The sequence below is a fragment of the Phocoena phocoena genome, chromosome 15 (assembly GCF_963924675.1).
Source record: "Phocoena phocoena chromosome 15, mPhoPho1.1, whole genome shotgun sequence".
In the NCBI taxonomy this organism is placed as follows: Eukaryota; Metazoa; Chordata; class Mammalia; order Artiodactyla; family Phocoenidae; genus Phocoena; species Phocoena phocoena.
The window spans coordinates 44,706,572-44,725,400 of record NC_089233.1 but is presented as its reverse complement, the minus strand read 5'-3'; the positions used below and the strand labels follow the sequence as shown (position 1 = coordinate 44,725,400).

The 18,829-nt window shown below is 48.3% G+C and overlaps 1 protein-coding gene across 1 annotated transcript in view; it reads left to right on the top strand.

Annotated features, from left to right (window-relative positions):
• The first annotated feature begins 6,733 nt into the window (after positions 1-6,733).
• NINL (ninein like) overlaps positions 6,734-18,829 on the top strand; it is a 57,791-nt gene continuing 45,695 nt past the window's right edge. The window contains 2 exon segments of the mRNA XM_065893257.1: positions 6,734-6,916; positions 14,695-14,791. Coding sequence (XP_065749329.1) covers positions 6,734-6,916; positions 14,695-14,791 — 280 coding nt within the window.

The window sequence follows — 18,829 nt, the reverse complement described above, 5'->3', positions numbered from 1 at the left end:
CCTGTATCAGCAGGCAGACTCTCAACCACTGCGCCACCAGGGAAGCCCAATAAATAGTATAAGTTTTGAAAAACAAGAAAGAAGACATGAAAACAGTTAATGCAGAAATTAATCCTACAAGCTCAGAACTGCTGAAGTATGGACGTTGATTAGAAACCCCAAGGCTATTTGACATGGTGCCAAGACCTGCTCTTCTGGAACCCAAGGCTGGGCTTCAGTGTTTTATCTGGGTCATAACATCTTTCCAGATACAGAACGTGCCATCTAGAATGCTACCTTTGTGCTGTTCATTCTGGGTCAGCAGGCTTTTACAGGTTTTTATGGAGGGCCTTGTTTGGAGTTGTTTCTGGGTGCGATGCTCTGGGTCCACAGACATCGGCACACCCAGCTGCTTGTGAGAGACCACAGTTCTCTGTGGTTCCCTGTCCTTGATACCCAGCGGGTTTCCAGGGCCACAGATTAAATTCCCTCATCGCTGTGCATCAGTTAAATGCAAACCTACACCTTCCCTCCAGAGGGCTGCATGGTCCTGCAGGGTGCTGGTCAGCAGCTGTTTCTTGGCCCGTATCCAGTTTGTTTGAGGGCAGGTTTTTCTCCCTAGGATGAAAACAGTGTTTTGCTTCACCTGGTAGCAAAGTTTATGCTCATATATTTAATTAAGCTTTATAACATTAGAATTATTGAGAGTCTACTGATTACAGTTTCAAAAGAATCAAAACTGTAATAAGCCAAGGGCTCCTCTTTATCTGGAGCATTGTCCCCTGTCTGCAGTCAGCCCTGAACACAGCTGGGTTTTCCGGTGGTTTCGATGTGTGGACATTTATGCATTTGTGGAATCCAGAGAGGATTAAATAATTCAGTTTGGGTGAAGAAGTAACTGAAGAGGCCCTTGGGTGTTTATTATTTATAACGACCACTTGGCTGTGCGGCCTGCACTTCGCGTGTGAGTAGGCCTGGGCGCCGAGGATGGGTGGCGCAGGAGGCGGGGCCCCGCCTGAGAGGTCCCCTGTTTCTCTTCTCCTTCCCGGGGTTCTGTGCAAGAAACAGAACCTAGGGGTCGTCTAGGGGACGGCGTTCTCTGCCCTCACACACAGGCCTCAGGGCGTCTGAACAGAGCTACAGGTTCCCTGCTGGGAGAGGCAGGGTTAAGGTCCTTGTCCTTCTCACTGTTGTGTTCTGTGGTTTAGGTTGATCGCTTTTCCCAGTCGGGAGGAGGGGGATTTCCCAGTGACACATTTCTGGAAATAGGATTTGAGCAGCAGGAAGGCTGGGAGCCTGGGGACTGGTGTGCAGGATGGTGATTCTGCTGTCCTTCGTGGTGTGATGAGTACCAGGGCCTGGAACCTGCCTCTCCCTTCAGCAGCCCAGCAAAGTTGGTGTTTTAGACCCAATTTGACAGAAACTCTGACTGGCCCAGAGCTGAGCCTGGCCGGGGCCCCGCAACCTTGCAGAGAGGCATGGGGATAGGGGATGGGTCACCTCAGCTGTGAAGGCAGTGTTGCCCATGTCTGGGGTCTTTTAGGGTGGCCTTTGCACGGTTCAGGAAGATTCTGATGCTTTAAAATGTTCTCAGGGAGCCCTTGGCCGGTCTCCTTTGACCTCGGCAGCAGGAAGGTGGCCTCTGGGCTCCCCACCCTGCAGTGATGCCACTAACGTGCAGACAGCAGGGTTTAAGGGGGGATCTGGTGCCTGGAGGCTCGGGGGGTCAGATCCTGGGACCTGAAGGGAGTTGACCTCAATCCGTCCATTTCAGTGTCGGTTTGAGAACTTGTCTTAAGTACCCACCGGACACCAAGAGCCAACTTTGCAAACCAGTGTGGAGGGTTGTGCAGCTGCGTGTCCTGAGAGCATCCTCTGTCACCTCCTGCTGTGTCTGAGGCGTGGTGCCTGCTGGACCCCCATCCCTGCCCGCCCCATGCCCACCCAGTGGACCAGCAGCAGGTGGACAGGCCGAGGAGGGAGGCCTCCTGGAGGGAGGCCTTCAGAACCCAAGGCAAGAGCAGACGCAGGGTGGAGTGGGGTGGGGGGGCTGCACAAGGGTTAGTGTCTTCTTTCGAGGAAGAGCCCAAGTGAGGACACAGTGGTCCCTTGCTTAGCGAGATCATCCCACTGAGCAGACCGTCTGAGAGGCGGCACCGTCCCCTCCCTGCCCTTCACTCCCATTTTGGTTGATGACGCGGTGCTCCCAGTAGAGAGGGTTTGGACGGGCCAGAGCTCAAGTCAGCAACCCCGACCGCTGACCAGGGCGGGTCTCTCAACTCGGGCTCTGCTGGCTTCAGGGTCTCACTGTGGGGGGGCGGCGGGAGGTGGAGCCAGTTCCCCAGGTGAGGAGGGCGCACCACTGTGGAGGTGCTAAATGCCGTTGGACTCCTGTCTGGAGCTGCTTTATGGAGGCCTGAGAAACATCCCCTGGGCCATAAGCGGGCAGGCTGCTACCTCGGATCGCCCTCACCTCGAGGCTTCCCTGTCTCTCCCACCCCCCGCGGAAGATGCGCTGTCCACCTACCACAGGGACGCTGTCTGGGGCACAGTTACAGTTCCATTCTTGTGCCCAGCTTGGCTTTATGGAGGCTTTCTTGGTTTTTCCATAATTACTTTTTAACATCCTTATTCTTTTCCAAATGGTCCATCAGTTCTGACAGAAAACCACCCATGTTGGGGACTTCCCTGGTGGTCCAGTGGTTAAGACTCTGCGCTCCCAATGCAGGGGGCCCAGGTTTACTCCCTGGTCAGGGAACTAGATCCCGCTGCAACTAAAAGAGACTGCGTGCCGCAACTAAAGATCCCTCACGTGGCAACGAAGATCTCACATGCCACAATGAAGACCTGGCGGAGCCATATAAGTAAATAAATAAATATTTTTTAAAAAAGAAGAAGAAACCACCCATGTTGTTTTCCACATGGTCCCACGATACGGGACCATAGGGTCCCTAGTGGCCAGTTTGTGTGGATTGCACTGTGGCCCTGCCGCAGGCCACCCTCCTAGAACGGTGTCCACTGCTTACAGGGGACCCAGATCTACAACCTGCGTCTTCCTCCTCCTTGGCTGAAGTACCTGCCCGCTAGCTTCCAGATTGGTGGAAAGTGCTCTTTCCTCAGGATGTCTTTCAGCCTCCAATCCCATTCTTGCTGCAGGAGTCGTGCCTGGCGCTGAGTGCAGAGTGCTCTTTTCTCTCTAGACATTTTTAGGACTTGTTTGTTTGCTCTGAAGTTTCTTGAGGATTTACTCGGTCTGGATGTTTTTATTTGTTGGCCCTCACGGGGGGACTTTGCCATCTCTCTGCTTGGAAAAGTCTTGTATTTTTCCAGAACCCCCCTTCCCATCAGCTGGTTGCCTTTCCTGGACTTTTAGAGGATGCCAGGACTTTGGGTGTTGATTTTGAATTTTTTTTTTAAGGAAAGAAAATCCAGGTAAAAGTGCCACAGAACAGAACCAGGCAATTTCAGAAAGCAAGCCACCAAATATTGAACTTTTTTTCCTTAAAAAAATTTTTTTTCTTATTTTTAAATTTTTAATTGTAAAAAACACGATGATATAAAATTTACCCTCTTGGGACTTCCCTGGTGGTCCAGTGGGAAAGAATCCGCCTTCCAATGCAGGGGACGTGGGTTTGATCCCTGGTCAGGGAACTAATATCCCGCATGCCTCAATGAAGATCCTGCATGCCGCAGCTAAGACCCAACACAGCCAAAAATAAAATTAAATAAATAAATAAATAATATGATAAATTTTTTTAAAATTTGCCCTCTTAATCATTTTTAAATATACAGTTCAGTAGTGTTAACTGGTATCCACATTACTGTGTAACAGGTCTCTAGGACTTTTTCATCTTGCAAACCTGAAACTCTGTACCTGTTGAGCAACCCTTCCTATCCCCCTACCCAAGCCCCTGGCACCCACCACTCTACTTCGTCTCCTTGACTTTGACTAGTTATCTTATGGAAGTGAAGTCATACAGTATTTGTCGTTTTGTGACTGGCATATTCCACTCAACATAAGGTTCATCCATGTTGTGGGAGGTGACAGGATTTCCTTCCTTTTCAGGCTGGATAATATACCATTTTATTGATATCTTCTTTATCCGTTCTTTTGTCAGTGGACGTTTGGGTTGCTTCCACCTCTTGGCTGTTGTGAATAATGTTGCAGGGAACATAGGAGTGCAGATAACTCTGAGATCCTGCTTTCAGTTCTCTGGGGTGTATACCTGGAAGTGGAATTTGCTGGATCATATGGTAATTCTATTTTTAGGTTTTTGAGGAACCTCCATAGTGTTTTCCACAGCAGCTACACCATTTTACATTCCTACCAAGAGTGCCCAAGGGCTCCAATTTCTCAACATCGTCACCAACACTTGTTTTCTGTTTTTTGTTTGCTTGTTTTTTTTTTTTATAGTGGCCATCCTAATGGGTGCGAGATAATATCTCACTGTGGTTTTGTTTTGTGTGGACCTAATTAGAGATGTTGAGCACTTTTCATGTGCTTGGCCATTTGGTGGCCATTTGTGTATCTTCTTTGGAGAATTGTCTATTCAAGTCCTTTGCCCATTTTTTTAATCGGGTTACTGGTTTTTGTTGTTGGGTTATAGGAGTTCTTTACTTGTTCTGATCATCAACCTCTTAGCAGATGTATGATTTGCAAATTATTTCCTCCCATTCTGTATGTAGGTTGCCTTTTTACCCTGTTGATTGTTTTCTTTGATGTGCAGGTTCTTAAGTTTGATATAGTACCATTTGTCTATTTTTACTTTTGTTGCCTATGCTTTTGGTGTCATATCTAAGAAATCGTTGCCAAATCTAACATCATGAAACTTTTCCTCTGTTTTTTTTTTTTAAGAATTTTATAGTTTAGATCTTATGTGTAGATCTTGAATCCATTGTGAGTTCATTTTTGTTTATGGTGTAAAGTAAGGGTTGAACTTCATTCTTTTGCATGTGGATATCCAGTTTTCCCAGCACCGTTTATTGAAGAGATTGTCTTTTCCTCATTGTGTGGTCTTGGCCATTTGGAAAATCATTTGACCACATATGCAAGGGTTTATTTCTGGGCTCTCAAGTGTGTTCCATTGGTCTATGTCTGTCTTTATGTTTTTTGGTTACTTTATTGATTTTTAATTTCCTTCTCTGTCTCATTTTTGGTCTCTTTATTCGGGTACACTTAATAGAAGATGTATTTTGTCCTTGTCTTCCAGTGTTGCCATTGAATTTTTTATTGTGATTATCATACATCAATGTCAGGAAACCTCCCTTAGTGTCTAATCATCCCAATTGTCCAGTAGTCTATCTTGTTGCATGATTTTAATGTTTTTCCTTCATCTCTCTGGGGATATTAGTTTCTCTCTCTCTCTCTCTCTCTCTGCGTGTGTGTGTGCTTGTGTGGGTGTCTTGGGTTACTCCCCTCTCCCCTCCCACATGTATCCCCCTCCAAATCAATGCCTTCAGCTTCCAGCAAATGGGGGTGTGTGAACAGCAGGATTCTGAGCCCCACTCAGACTTTTCTACATGACCCCTGAGACCTTCCATAGTTCCAAGGTGTTTAGAGTGTCCAGTGACTTGTCACTTGAGCCCTTTTCTGGGACTCTGGAGTCCCGGGGAATCCGCGTGCATCAGTGTGACTCCAATGCAGTTGTCGTGGTACAGACCTGAGCCCGGGCTGTATTTCCCAGATGAAGGTGCCCTTGGAGTTTTTCCAAGCCTTCCTGGCCCATCTCAGCACTGAGGTTTGTCATGTGGTATCTCAGCTACAGAAAGACACCACCCCCCGCCCCAATCCTGGAGCGAGAGGAGGGCGAATTCCATAGGACACACATGACCAGAAGCAGTGCCTCCTTTCTCCCAGTGTTTTTCCCAGGACTTTGAAAGCAAAGCATGGACCTTATCTTGGATGTGGGTTAGGAAGTGTCATAGCAAATGGCAGCTGAAAGATCTTTTTGCCTGACCCGTAGAATGCTGGGCCTGAGTCACACCACTAGCCTGTGGCTGGATGGCCAGAGTCGAATCACCTGCTCTCTTGGGACAGTGTCTCAGATTTCTGGGGATGAGAGAAAGGAGAGAAAAAGAAGTGTTTCTGAGTGGTCAGGAGCTGACCTGTGTGTTGGGCAAAGCTGGCATGACCGAGGGGATGTAGGCTGAGTGTGCAGGGTCCTCGCCCCTGAATCAGCCCTTGCATGGAGGCAGGGGTCGGGGGGAGGCAGCAGACCAGCAAGTTCTCTCAGGAGGGGGATGGCTTGTCATTGCTTCTGGGAGGGCCCTTGGTGCCCTCTGACCTCCAGCCTGAGTTCTGCCCAAGACCGGAATCCTGGGGCAGAAGTTCGAGCAAGTGTGCCAGGCGTCCAGCCGGCCCTGTGTGTATATGTATAGAGAAAAAGTAGAATGTATATTTGCCAAAATAGTAAAATGATTTTTTTTCAGGTGGTGAAATTTTGGATAATTTTCTTTCACTTTATACTTATCCCTTTTTTCCTGATTATTCTGTAATAGATACTTTTTTACAAAACAAAGTAATTCTGTTTCTTTGAGCCAGTGAGGGAGAACGAGCCCTGTGGGAACACGTTTCTGGCCTCTCCTGATTTCCTCCAGCCTCACGTGTCCTGAGACAACCCTGGTGCCCCTTCCCACATGCCAGCTCCTCCCCTGCCCTGGGCCACACTGCCTGGCGCATTGGGACCGTGGAGGGAGGTGGGAGCGGCAGTCAGAGGGCACTGTTGTCTTCTCCCTGCATGCAGCCTGCGATGGGATGGACGAAGAGGAAGAGAGCCACTATGTCTCGCAGCTCAGGGATGTCTACAGCAGCTGTGACACCACGGGGACAGGCTTCTTGGACCGGGAGGAGCTGACCCAACTCTGCCTGAAGCTTCATCTGGAAAAGCAGCTGCCTGTCCTTCTGCAAACACTTCTCGGGAACGACCACTTTGCCAGGGTGGGTAACTTCATTGACTTCATTCTCACAAAGAAAAGCGCAGAGAGCGTGTGGTTATAGCTGCTGGCATCTGAGAAATACCAACTGACTGGAGATACTCATCAAAGGAAAGTTAGGAGGAAATGGGGTGCTGTTTTTCCTTCTGTGCAACATCTATGTTGTAGAAAGAAGTTCCTTAAGATTGCTTTTTTAAAGCATAGTCACTTCCAGAGATTTGTTTTTGTTCTGTTTTTTCCAGAAAGATGCTTGGGTGATTCGTCCGGGGAGTGGAAGGTTGGTATGGATGGTGCGTGTGGTTCACAAAACACAGTGATCTGTGCTCAGCTCACACACTGGGTCATTCAGAGGCAGCTGCAAAGTACCTCGAAGGCACATTGTCTCGTAAAATTACCCAGCGTGAAATTCATCCAGCAGCTGGACAGAACATTGCCCACTGCTGTTGCAGGAACCAAGGCTCCCTGTGTTCAGAGTGTATCTCTGTGAGTGTATCTATCCCAGATAGGAAGTAGGCACTCAGAGAGTTCTTTTCTCTAGGAAATTCAAGGTCATCTAGAATGGTAATCTGGAGCCTGGACCACAACTTGCTTTCCTGATTGAAACACTAAGAAGCTTCTTAGTGTTCCTGCTTCTTAAATGTGTCCAGATGTTAACACGTTCATTTTAAAAACAGTGCCTGGAATTCCCTGGCGGTCCAGCGGTTAGGACTCTGGGGTTTCACTGCCAGGGGCCTGTGTTCGATCCCCGGTCAGGGAACTAAGATCCCACAGGCCACATGGCGCAGCCCAAAAAAGAAAAAAACCCAGTGGCTATAATCTTACCTTTGAAGGAAGGGCATTTTTTCCACAGAACTCAGTAAAACTCTTTTCATTTTGAATGAGAAAAAAATCTAGCTGCAAATATTCTGAGTTGGCTTTTGGGCAAAAACAAATGAAGAAGAACAACGAAAAACCCCTCCCTGCTGGCCCTGGGGGAGGGTCCAGGTGGATTTGACCTCCTGTTACTTCCCCCGAGGCCGTGTGGCCAGAGCTGTCAGCAGTGCTGCACCCCCTGTGTGGAGGACTCAGCCTCACAAACCCACTGTACCCTTTTCTGTCTCTTTACTCTGTTCCTGCTTTTTCTTTATGGACTTAAGAATCAGGTGTGTTTTTGATAGAAAATGTCCTAGCCCCTCTTGATATCACCTGGAATTGTATTTGGAGGCTAGATAAGCAAAAGGCACATTTGTGAAAATCAACACTCTGGTTAAAACAGCACAGACAGGGACTTCCCTGGTGGTCTAGTGGTTAGGACTCTGCGTTTCCACCACAGGGGACACAGGTTCAATCCCTGGTCAGGGAACTAAGATTCTGCATGCTGTGTGTGGCAAAAGCAAAACAAAACAAAAGAAAAAACAGCATGAACAGGTGGTTTCCTTGATGATTTTTTTTTTTTTTTTTTGCGGTACGCAGGCCTCTCATTGTTGTGGCCTCTCCCGTTGCGGAGCACAGGCTCAGCAGCCATGGCTCACGGGCCCAGCCGCTCCGAGGCACGCAGGATCCTCCCAGACCGGGGCACGAACCCACGTCCCCTGCATCGGCAGGCGGACTCTCAACTACTGCGCCACCAGGGAAGCCCCCTTTGATGATTTTTGACAGTTTGGAAAATTCAAAACCAAAAGAATCACTTTGGGGCCCAGATTCATTGTAGGATGTATCATTCCCGGCCTTTCTCTACTTTGTGCTTTGTCTGTGAGAAGGGGAGCGTGACCTCGAAACCCTGAGTTACACTTGGAGGAAGGTCAGTGTTGGAGTAGTTGCAAAGGGAAAAGGGCTGTTACTGTTCCCCTGCTTCATCCACAGGCGGGGGAGCGCACACAGCCAGCATTTAGGTGGAACATTCTGTAGAGGGTTTTAGGGACACCAGTGTCAAGCCAGAAGTATCCAGGTAATTGTCACCATTTTCTGTGACAGAAACCAAATGGTGGAGATTTCAGGAAGTTTTGAAGAAAAAGAAGATAAATCCTTTGTCCAGGAGAATGGATTGGCTTTTCAATTCAAATATCACGTATTCAGTTTCCTTGCAGGAACTGACATATATGACACCACAGAAATGTTAGTCATTGATACAGTAATCCAGTTATAACAATGAAGAAACAATATTATAACATCTGAATTAATAAGGTAATTTTTAGTGCTATGAGTGTTTTTTTTTTAATTAATTAATTAATTTGGCTGCATCGGGTCTTAGTTGCGGTATGCGAGATCTAGTTCCCTGACTAGGGATCAAACCCAGGCCCCCTGCATTGGGAGCACAGAGTCTTAACGACTGGACCACCAGGGAAGTCCCAATGTGCTTGTTTTTAATTTCTTTTTCCCATGAAAGAAACATTATCAGGTCTAATTTCAAGCCAGAAACTTGACGTGGCCTAAGAGTCCTGTGACTTGGGAAATTTCCATATGCGTTTTGTTATTTCTCATGTTTCTTTACCAGTGGTGAGGATCTTATCTTGCGTATTTTAAATTTGGGTAGAAAGAGAATTTTCCTCTCAAAAAATAATTGATAACATAGTGTTACTGAAAATAATTTTAAGATTGAGAGTGATTCTTGATCACAGGGTCCAGCCTCTTCATTTGTGAGGAGAGTCCGTGATCGAGCAGGGATGATGGTATATCCTGTTGGGTCAAACGCCTGATGCCGTGGGCTGCCCCTTCCTTCTTTTATGAGCTGTGAAGGGAGAGGGCACAGAAGCAAACACAAGCACAGTCAAAATGGTATCAGATAAAACAGCAATCAGATTGCCTCCTGTTTGATGGATCAGAAGAAATTCAGCTGATAAGTATCAATATTATCAAAGATGCAAAAGAAATCTGAGATTGGATCAAGCAAAATGGCCATTTCATTCTGCTCCCATGTAGTCAACAAGTACTTTTGAGCTCTTATTATGTGCGAGGCAAATCTAGAAGCTAGGAATGTAAAAATGAAAGCAATACAACGTCTCTCTTTGTGAAATGAACTCTATGCAAGGTTATTCATTCTAGTATTGATTCACATGGCAAAAGACTGGAAACAGCCTTTTGAATATGAGATTAGTTCAATACATTCTTGTAGATCCAAATGATGAAATTTATGCCTCATCCCTATAAAAGAGGGAAGAGACTTCAGACATTGTCCTAGTGGCAGGTTAGCAAACTCAGGCCTACCTTCCAGTTAGTGCTACTAAAAAGGCTGAACAAAATAGAAAAAACAAAAGATCTTGAAAATGGTAAAGAACAAACAAGTCAGGGGGAATTACAACCTAAAAATCTGTGCTAAGTCACGTATCGAGAGAAGTTCAGCTCAGCACACAAAACCCCATTTGCCCTGAGAATATTTTCTGGTCTTAAATAGCAACTGTGAAATTGATATGTCATTTGGGGGTTTTAAAGGGCCAGGGAAATGCATGTCTAAACACAGGCTCACCCAAGGAGAAACTGATGAACCAGCCCCCAGTTTAAGGGAGGATCCTGAGGGTGCACCTGTAGGGTAAAGATATAGGGTAAGTGAATCAGCCGTTGTGCTCTTTGCTGTCTGGGCTTGCGTGCGCTCAGGGGTCTAGGTGACCTCAGGCCTTGCACTTAGATCAGGTGGTCCTGCACAGGCGGTGCCCTCAGGCACGTGGCAAAAGCAAACAGAAGTCCTCTCTTGAGAAAGTTCCCTCATCCTGGGTCTGTAATTCTTCCTAAGTAATAGTCATATACAATAACCAGCATACAGTCAAGGACAACTAGGCACAAAATAAAGATGAGTGAGAGCCAGAGAAACAACAGGCCACAGAAGCAGAGCACTAAGATGTGAAGTATTGGAATTACTGGGCAAAAAGTATAAGCCGGGCTTTGCTGGTGGCACAGTGGTTGAGAGTCTGCCTGCCGATGCTGGGGACATGGGTTCATGCCCCGGTCCGGGAAGATCCCACATGCCGTGGAGCGGCTGGGCCTGTGAGCCATGGCCGCTGAGCCTGCACATCCGGAGCCTGTGCTCCGCAACGGGAGAGGCCACAACAGTGAGAGGCCCGCATACCGCAAAATCAAAACAAAACAAAACAAAACAAAAAAATGTATAAGCCAATTATGGTTACTATGTTAGGAGAGGTTTAAAAAAAACAAGCTTGAGAGACTTCCCTGATGGTGCAGTGGTTAAGAATCTGCCTGCCAATGCAGGGGTCATGGGTTCGATCCCTGGTCCGGGAAGATCCCACATGCCCCAGAGCACCTAAGCCCGTGCACCACAACTACTGAAGCCCAAGCTCCCTAGAGCCCACAAGCCACAACTACTGAGTCCGTGTGCTGCAACTACTGAGCCCGCAGACCTAGAGCCCATGCTCTGCAACAAGAGAAACCACTGCCATGAGAAACCTGTGCACCGCAACGAAGACTAGCCCCCGCTCACCGCAACTAGAGAAAGCCCACGTGCAGTAACAAAGACCCAATGCAGCCAAAAATAAAAAATTTTAATTTTAAAAAAAACAAGCTTGAAAATATCCACAGGAAAGAGGTAACTCTAAAAAGTGACATAACAAATCTGAACACAGAACCAAATACAACTTTTAAGAGTTTAACAGCAGATTAGACACAGCTGAAAAGAGCACTCATCCGGGATGCAGCATGATGTTATAAAGAGAAGGTGAAGACCGGGGGACATCCCTTTGGTTGGAATCCCAGGAGGAAAGGAGTGAATGAGGAGGGATTTCGTGAACAGATAATAGCCAAGAAGTTTCCAAAACAGATTTAAGATTCCAAAAACCCATGGAATTCTGAGTAGCATAAATAAAAAGAAATCCACATCTGGCCATATTATTGTGAAACTGAAGGGAAACAAAGACATCTTAAAAGCAGCCAGAGATGGGTACACATGATCTCTCTGTATTTTTTCCCTACAACTGCATGTGAATTTATAATTATCTCAAAATGAAACATTTAATAATTTTTTTAAAAGCAGCCAGAGGAAAAAAGACATATCCTGAAAGTCAGCCATAGTTAGATTGACAATTGCCTTCTCAGATGTGACAGTAGAAGCCAGACGCCAATGGAAAGGTGTCTCCAATGTACTAAAAGAGGACTGGTGCCAACCCGAATCCCATACTCAGCAAGAATACCCCTTAAGGGGACTTCCTTTCAGTCCAGTGGTTATGACTCTGAGCTTCCACTGCAGGGGGTGAGGGTTCAATCCCTGGTCAGGGAACTAAGATTTCGCATGCCACGAGGAGTGGCAAAAAAAAAAAAAAAAAAAAAAAAAACTCTTTAAGAACAAAGGTGAAAGAATGCACCTGTGAGAAGGTGAATTCTGCTCAGTTTTGAGAGGATATAGAGGCAAACACATCCATTAGGTATTTGTTGAGTATTTACAGTGTGTCACTGTGATATCACATGCTAGTTGGGGAGACAGAAAATAAACAAACAAGTAATCCAGTGTCAGATCTGATACGTGTGTGACTGAGGCAGAGGTGCCCCCAAGCCAACAGCTGCGTTTAGTGCCCATCGGCAGCAACAGAATGTGCTCTTTCAAATTCTGTGCCAGGTGTGGGAAGCATGCTTGGACCTACAGCCCAGGCCTGCTTTTTCTGCACTTACTGGTGACAGTAAGCTCTTGTGGTGATTTCTTTCTGTGGGACTTCAGTAGAAGCACAGGTAGAGAAAAGAGCTGAAGAGTGCAACTCAGTGAACATCCACCCTGAACACACCTGGGCCGCCAGCATCCTGCATCCCTCCTCAGGTGCCCTTGCGGTCCCTCTGCCTCCAACAGTTACCACTGTCCTGATGCCAACAGCATAGATTTGTTTGCCTATTTCTGAACTTTATACAAGGGAAAATACACAACATATGCTCAGTGTATACTCTCTGGTTCTTTTACTCTGTATTATGTCTGTGAGCTATATTCACACAATGTAGATATGTTGTCTCCGTCAGTGGTTTGTTTTTTTTCCCCCTATTGTCATCTTTTGTTGTCTGACTGAATCACAGTTTATTTACCCATTCTCTTTTTGGACATCTGGATCATTTCCACTAGTCTTTTAATAAATTATGTTTTTGCTGAAACAAAAAGCATTGATTGATAGTAAACTTTCAAGCTAAGGATGTGTACTGTCATTTTTAGGATAAACAATAAGAGAATGGAAATAGACTGTATAACTTCTGAATTAATAAGGGGAAAAATGAAGTCCTAAAAGAAAGAGAGGAAAGAAAGGAGAAAACGCAGGCAGGTCAAATTGAAAGCACAAATAAAATAGTAGGTTTAAATCTAACTATTATGGAAAAACCCAAGCGAACTTTTTTGCCAACCCAATATATCAGTAACGACATTAAATGTAAAATGTTTCAGTTAAAAGATAAAGATTTTCAGATTGGGGAAAAAAATCCAACTATATACTGTTCAGAAGAGACATGTCTAAAACATAAGGATATAAAAAATTGACATTATTAAAAGTTTGGTTAAAAAAACAAAGTTTGGTAAAAAGATATAACACGTAAATACTCCATAAGAAAGCTAGTCTTTGTGGGAAAAGCATTATTGAACTAAAGAGGGTCAGCATTTTATAGAAATAAAAGATTCAATTCACCAAGAGGATTTAAATGTATATTCTGTGACCCAGCAATCCCATTGTTAGGCATATACTCCAAAGAGTGTAACTGTTCAAAGCTGGGGGTTTTTGTTGGTTTTTTAAAAATAACTAAACCCTGGAAACAATGGGAATATCCACCAGCAGGAGGGTAGTTTTGTTTTTTTTTTTTGCGGTACGTGGGCCTCTCACTGTTGTGGCCTCTCCCATTGCGGAGCACAGGCTCTGGACGCGCAGGCTCAGCGGCCATGGCTCACGGGCCCAGCCGCTCCACGGCATATGGGATCCTCCCGGACCGGGGCACGAACCCGTGTCCCCTGCATCGGCAGGCAGACTCTCAACCACTGCGCCACCAGGGAAGCCCAGGAGGGTAGATTAATAAATTGTTGCTCAGTTACACCGCAGAGCAGAGAAAATGGGTGGATCATACACAGCAAGTTACATGAATATTACAGAAGTAATATTGAGTCTAAGACACAAAATAGTATATACACATGATTCCATTTAGATCAAATTTTAAAAGAGGCAGAAGTAAACTGTATTGTTTAGGGGTGCATGCAAATGAGGTATAAAAGCAAGGATGTTATTAGAGTCAGAGTAAGGGCCGGGGGATTTAATCAAGAAAGGAACCGTGGTGGAGAGCTCGCCCAGGTGCTGCCATTTTCTCTTTCTTGGTGGGTGGTGAGAACGTGGATTTTTCTTTCTTTTTTTTTTTTTTCGGTACGCGGGCCTCTCACTGTTGTGGCCTCTCCTGTTGCGGAGCACACTCCAGACGTGCAGGCTCAGCGGCCGTGGCTCACGGGCCCAGCCGCTCCGTGGCATGTGGGATCTTCCCGGACCGGGGCACGAACCGGCGTCCCCTGCATCAGCAGGCGGACTCTCAACCACTGCGCCACCAGGGAAGCCCAGATTTTTCTTTTTCTTTTTGTGTTAATGTTTGTGGTCATCAGACACCTCTTTTCTACACTGCTTTCTAATTTTGTGGTCTGATTTACTTCTATGGAGTTGTTAATAGTGTTTTTTGGTGATGGGGTTATGGTTCACTTTTACTTGCCTTATTACATCTTCAGTTCTTTTAAATCTTAAGTAAATATTTGAAAAAATGAATGTCCTCATAAGATCTTCCATCTGAGAAAAACCAAAAGGCTAGGGTGTTACGTATGTGACCTACAGAAAGTAGCGTTGACCTCTCTTCTCACATCCACAGGTTAACTTTGAGGAATTTAAGGACGGTTTCGTGGCCGTCTTGTCATCACAGGCTGGTGTTGGCTCCTCAGATGAAGACAGCGGGTCTTTGGAGCCAGGTAAGAGGCCTTCCTGGTCTCTGTTACGTCTCTTCCTGTGATTCCGTGACCCCTGGAGTATGATGTTCTCACCAAACGACGCAGCAGATCTGTCTCTGCCAAGCTGCGTAGACTGGAACTGACGTTTGGGTTTTTTCTTCTTTTGCTTCCTTATTTGTAAAATGGTGTTGTAAGGGGAAGACTCTTTTGTTTTCCTCTACAATACACACAATCCTCTGAATATACTGGCACTTCTGGTCACTAGATATATGTGGTTTTTCCCACACCAGGCCGTTTTGCAACCCCAGCTGGGTGTCCTACAATTCAACTCTGTTCTGACACCGTCTACCTGGACACGCCGTCAGACCCCACAGGGGAAGGGCTCAGTCCCCCAAGACTGCACCCTCTTCGGACAGCCATCTCAAATCCAGGTTGTCACCTGTGCTTCTGACCCACCTGTTATAGATCAGAGGCTCCCACGACCTCCTCAGGTTCAATTAATTTGCTAGAGCAGAACCCAGGGAAACCCATTTACTTACTGGATCACCGGTTTATTACAAAAGGATATGACTCAGGATAAGAGGTTTGTGGGAAGGGCTTGTGGGAAGGGGCTCGGAGCGCCCATGCCCCCTTCAGGCCTCACTCTTCCCCAGTCTCCACATGTTCAACTCGGAAACTCTCAGAACCCCGTCCTTTTGGGTTTTATGGAGGCTTCATTACAGACATGACTGATCAAACGATTGGGCATCGGGGATTGAACTCAACATCCCTGGAGGTCAGGGGACGGGGCTGAAAGTTGGTTTCCCTGGCAACCAGCCCATCCTGGGTGTGGTTCCAAAAGTCACCGCATCAACATAAACTCAGGTGTGGTTGCTCTCATCACTTAGGAAATTCCAAGGGTTTTAGGAGCTGTGCCAGGGATGGAAGACCAAATACATATTTATTATAAATCACAGTATCACAGATGTCAAGTTAATACCGCGTGCTGTCCTTACAGCATAGGGTGTTGACAAGATAAAGTGGGTGTCGGGAGTGGAAGCATTGGAGAATCAAAAGCGCAGGGCAGGTGTGAGGTGTTAGCCAGGGCTCGGAGGCTGGTGGAGCAGGCAGGATGCCACCAGCCGAGGCAGCCCTCAGCCTGTCTTCTGTCTCAGACAGTAGCGCTCTGTGCTCCTAGGACTTGTGAGAATCTTGGTTTTGAGCAGGGCCAGTGGGACAAAGGTAATATTTCAGAACAAACGGAAGTGATAGCTTTGGTCAGGAGGCGGAGGGAGGGTTTTGGAGGGAGGCCCCCTCGATGTGTGGACCGCGGGCTCCAGTCGGAAGGTGATGGCGGACATGCTCATTCGAAGCCGTGCTGGACCCTCGGGCTCGGCTGCTGCGGGCAGCACCTGATGCGCCCCGGCTGGTCACGGCTGCGTTTGACGAGTGTCGGGAAGGAGAGTGAAGTGGTAGTGGGTCCCTCCCTCCCACGTGGGGCAGGCGTTTGAGGAGTCTGCCCCGCAGCAGCCCCCTGGTCTGCTCCTGGACCGCGGTCAGGTCCTTGGTTGGGAGCAGGTGCACGATGATCTGGGCACCAGGGGTACCGAGAGGGAGGCTTTGTGTGCCAGGCTTGGAGCTAATGGACGTTTTATGTAGATTCCAGTGAACCGTCCTAGAAGTCCTGTGGCTACTCCTGCCTGTTATTCAGGTGGGGTTTTGCAGCCTGGAGCCAGGCCCTGCCCACGCCCCTGGGGCTGAAGTCAGCTGCCCCACCTCCTCCTGCTGGAGCCCCGCCAGAGCCCTGATGCTGGGGGAGGAGTCAGCCCGCCAGCAGCCCCATCGCCCTGCAGCTCAGGTCATTGGCTGCTTTGTCTCACACTTGTCTTCCTTGAGATGGGAAGAAGCCCACTTGCCTTTCCTGACTCAGGGTTTTGGAGTGTGATCGTGTGACCGTGAACGTGGATGTGCCCAAGAAAGGCCGCGCCTCTGTCACTGCCCCCCTCTCCATGCTGGAACATGTGTGCGTCTGTGGGGTGTGTCCTCACTTCCTCCAAAGATGGGAGAAGCTGTTTCAGGACTGGCACTTTTCCACACCAGTTCCGTTTTTATTGTTTGTTTTAGTTTTTTTATTTATTTAATTTTTGGCTGCATTGGGTCTTTGTTGCTGCTCTCGGGCTTTCTGTAGTTGTGGCAAGCAGGGGCTACTCTTCATTGTGGTGCGCAGGCTTCTCATTGCGGTGGCTTCTCATGTTGCAGAGCACGGGCTCTAGGCACACAGGCTTCAGTACTTGTGGCACGTGGGCTCAGTAGTTGTGGCTCGCAGCCTCAGTAGTTGTGGTGCACGGGCTTAGTTGCTTCACAGCATGTGGGATCTTCCTGGACCAGGGATCGAACCCGTGACCCCTGCATTGGCAGGCGGATTCTTAACCACTGAGCCACCAGGGAAGCCCCCCAGTTTTGTTTTGTTTTGTTTTTCTCTTCTTTCGATTTTCAGTGCTTTCCTCAGTTACACGGTTGTAAGCCCACCTGAGGCGGCTCGGACGGGGCTTGTGCACAGAGCCAGGGCACCGGGTGGCCCTGCAGCCACGGCTTGTGAGAGCCGGGGCGAGCCCTGCCCCGTCCTCCAGGGCCGTGTGCGTTTCAGCTTCTCACCGCAGCCACCTTCCCAGCCTCCCCCATCCAGGGGCTTCATCCCTCCTTCCCTGGCCCTGTCCACAGTGTCTCTCTCTCCTGCTTTCTAATCTGTCTGCCGGTCCTTCCCACCATCTCCCACCGTGACTGGAAAAATGATTGGAGCTTTGATGCTCCAGGGATGAGCATGTCATCAGGGGGCCAAACACCCCGGGGCTTTGAGGAACATCCCGCTTCCCCATCATTCTGCTCCTTTCAGTAAAGGCCGTTACAGAACATATAACCAATGTCTTTTCACTTGTAGACCTTGGTATTCTACTCCTATAAATAAATACGCACACGCAGGAGGCACAGCCAGGTGTCCAGCACAGGGCACCGTTGGCCTTGTGCGCTGCGGGCCGTCTGGGCAGCGGGTGGGGACTGGCTGTGACCCCCAGTGCTTCCCGCCAAGAGGCCGCGGCTCTGTGTTCTGTGGGTGGTGGGAAGCTGCCCGCCTCCTGTCGTGATTTGCCACGTGGACACTCTTTTCTAGAGAAGCGTTTCTCTCTGTTGGAGGGAGGGGGCTGACACGTTTGGGGAACATTATGAAACAGCTGTGTGTTTTCTGGGCATCTCATTCCTCTGAGGAAAGAGCTGACCTGCTGAAATGATGAAGAAATGGGGCCACATCCAGGGCGGGTGGGACTCTGACAAGGACGGGTTGGGTCGGGGGGGGGAACTCAGGAGGGGAAGGGCAGGAGCAAGGTCAAGCCACAGGGGGCAGACGTGGTGCTGGGTCACGACCTCCAGGTGAGCCGCGAGCGGGCCGGGCCCGGGAGGGCCCACGTGCGTCAGGCCCCTCCTCGTCTTCTGCAGCTGGTTTCCCAAATGTGCTGCAGCTGCCCACTCCCACCTCTCGTGGCTTTCCTCTTCCCGCACCTCCCCCCCTGCAGTAAAGGTGCGGAGCCTGTGTGCGGGCCCCTCCCCACTGCGTGGGGTACTCAGAGCCTCCTGTTTCCTCCCTGCCAGGGCGTCCGCTCCCTGCTCTCCAGCAGCCCCGGGAGTTCCCACACGGGAGAGATTACAGGGCCGGGCAGGGCCCGTGATAACCTCCGAGTGTCCCGGGGACATGGTCAGCCTGCCTTAAATGTCCGCTGTCAAGTGGAACTCAGCAGCTTCCTCCCCAAACTCCTCCTTTGTTCCTAGTTTCTGTTGGTCACTGGCATCACTGGCCAGGTTGGACCCAGCCTCCTCCTCTGATGGTCCCAAGGTCAGGGGCTGCAGAGTTGGTGCGGAGGAGACAAGGGAGGTGGTACTTGGCCTTAGGAAGCGTGACGCATCCGTGTGAAACGGTCCTGTTTTCCTGACCTGGCCTTACTTCCTTGGATCCTCTCCCCCAACCTGCATGTTCTGGTTGCTTCCTTCTGAACCTGTGTCCTCTCTTGGCCGTGGCCCACGTCGCCCTCC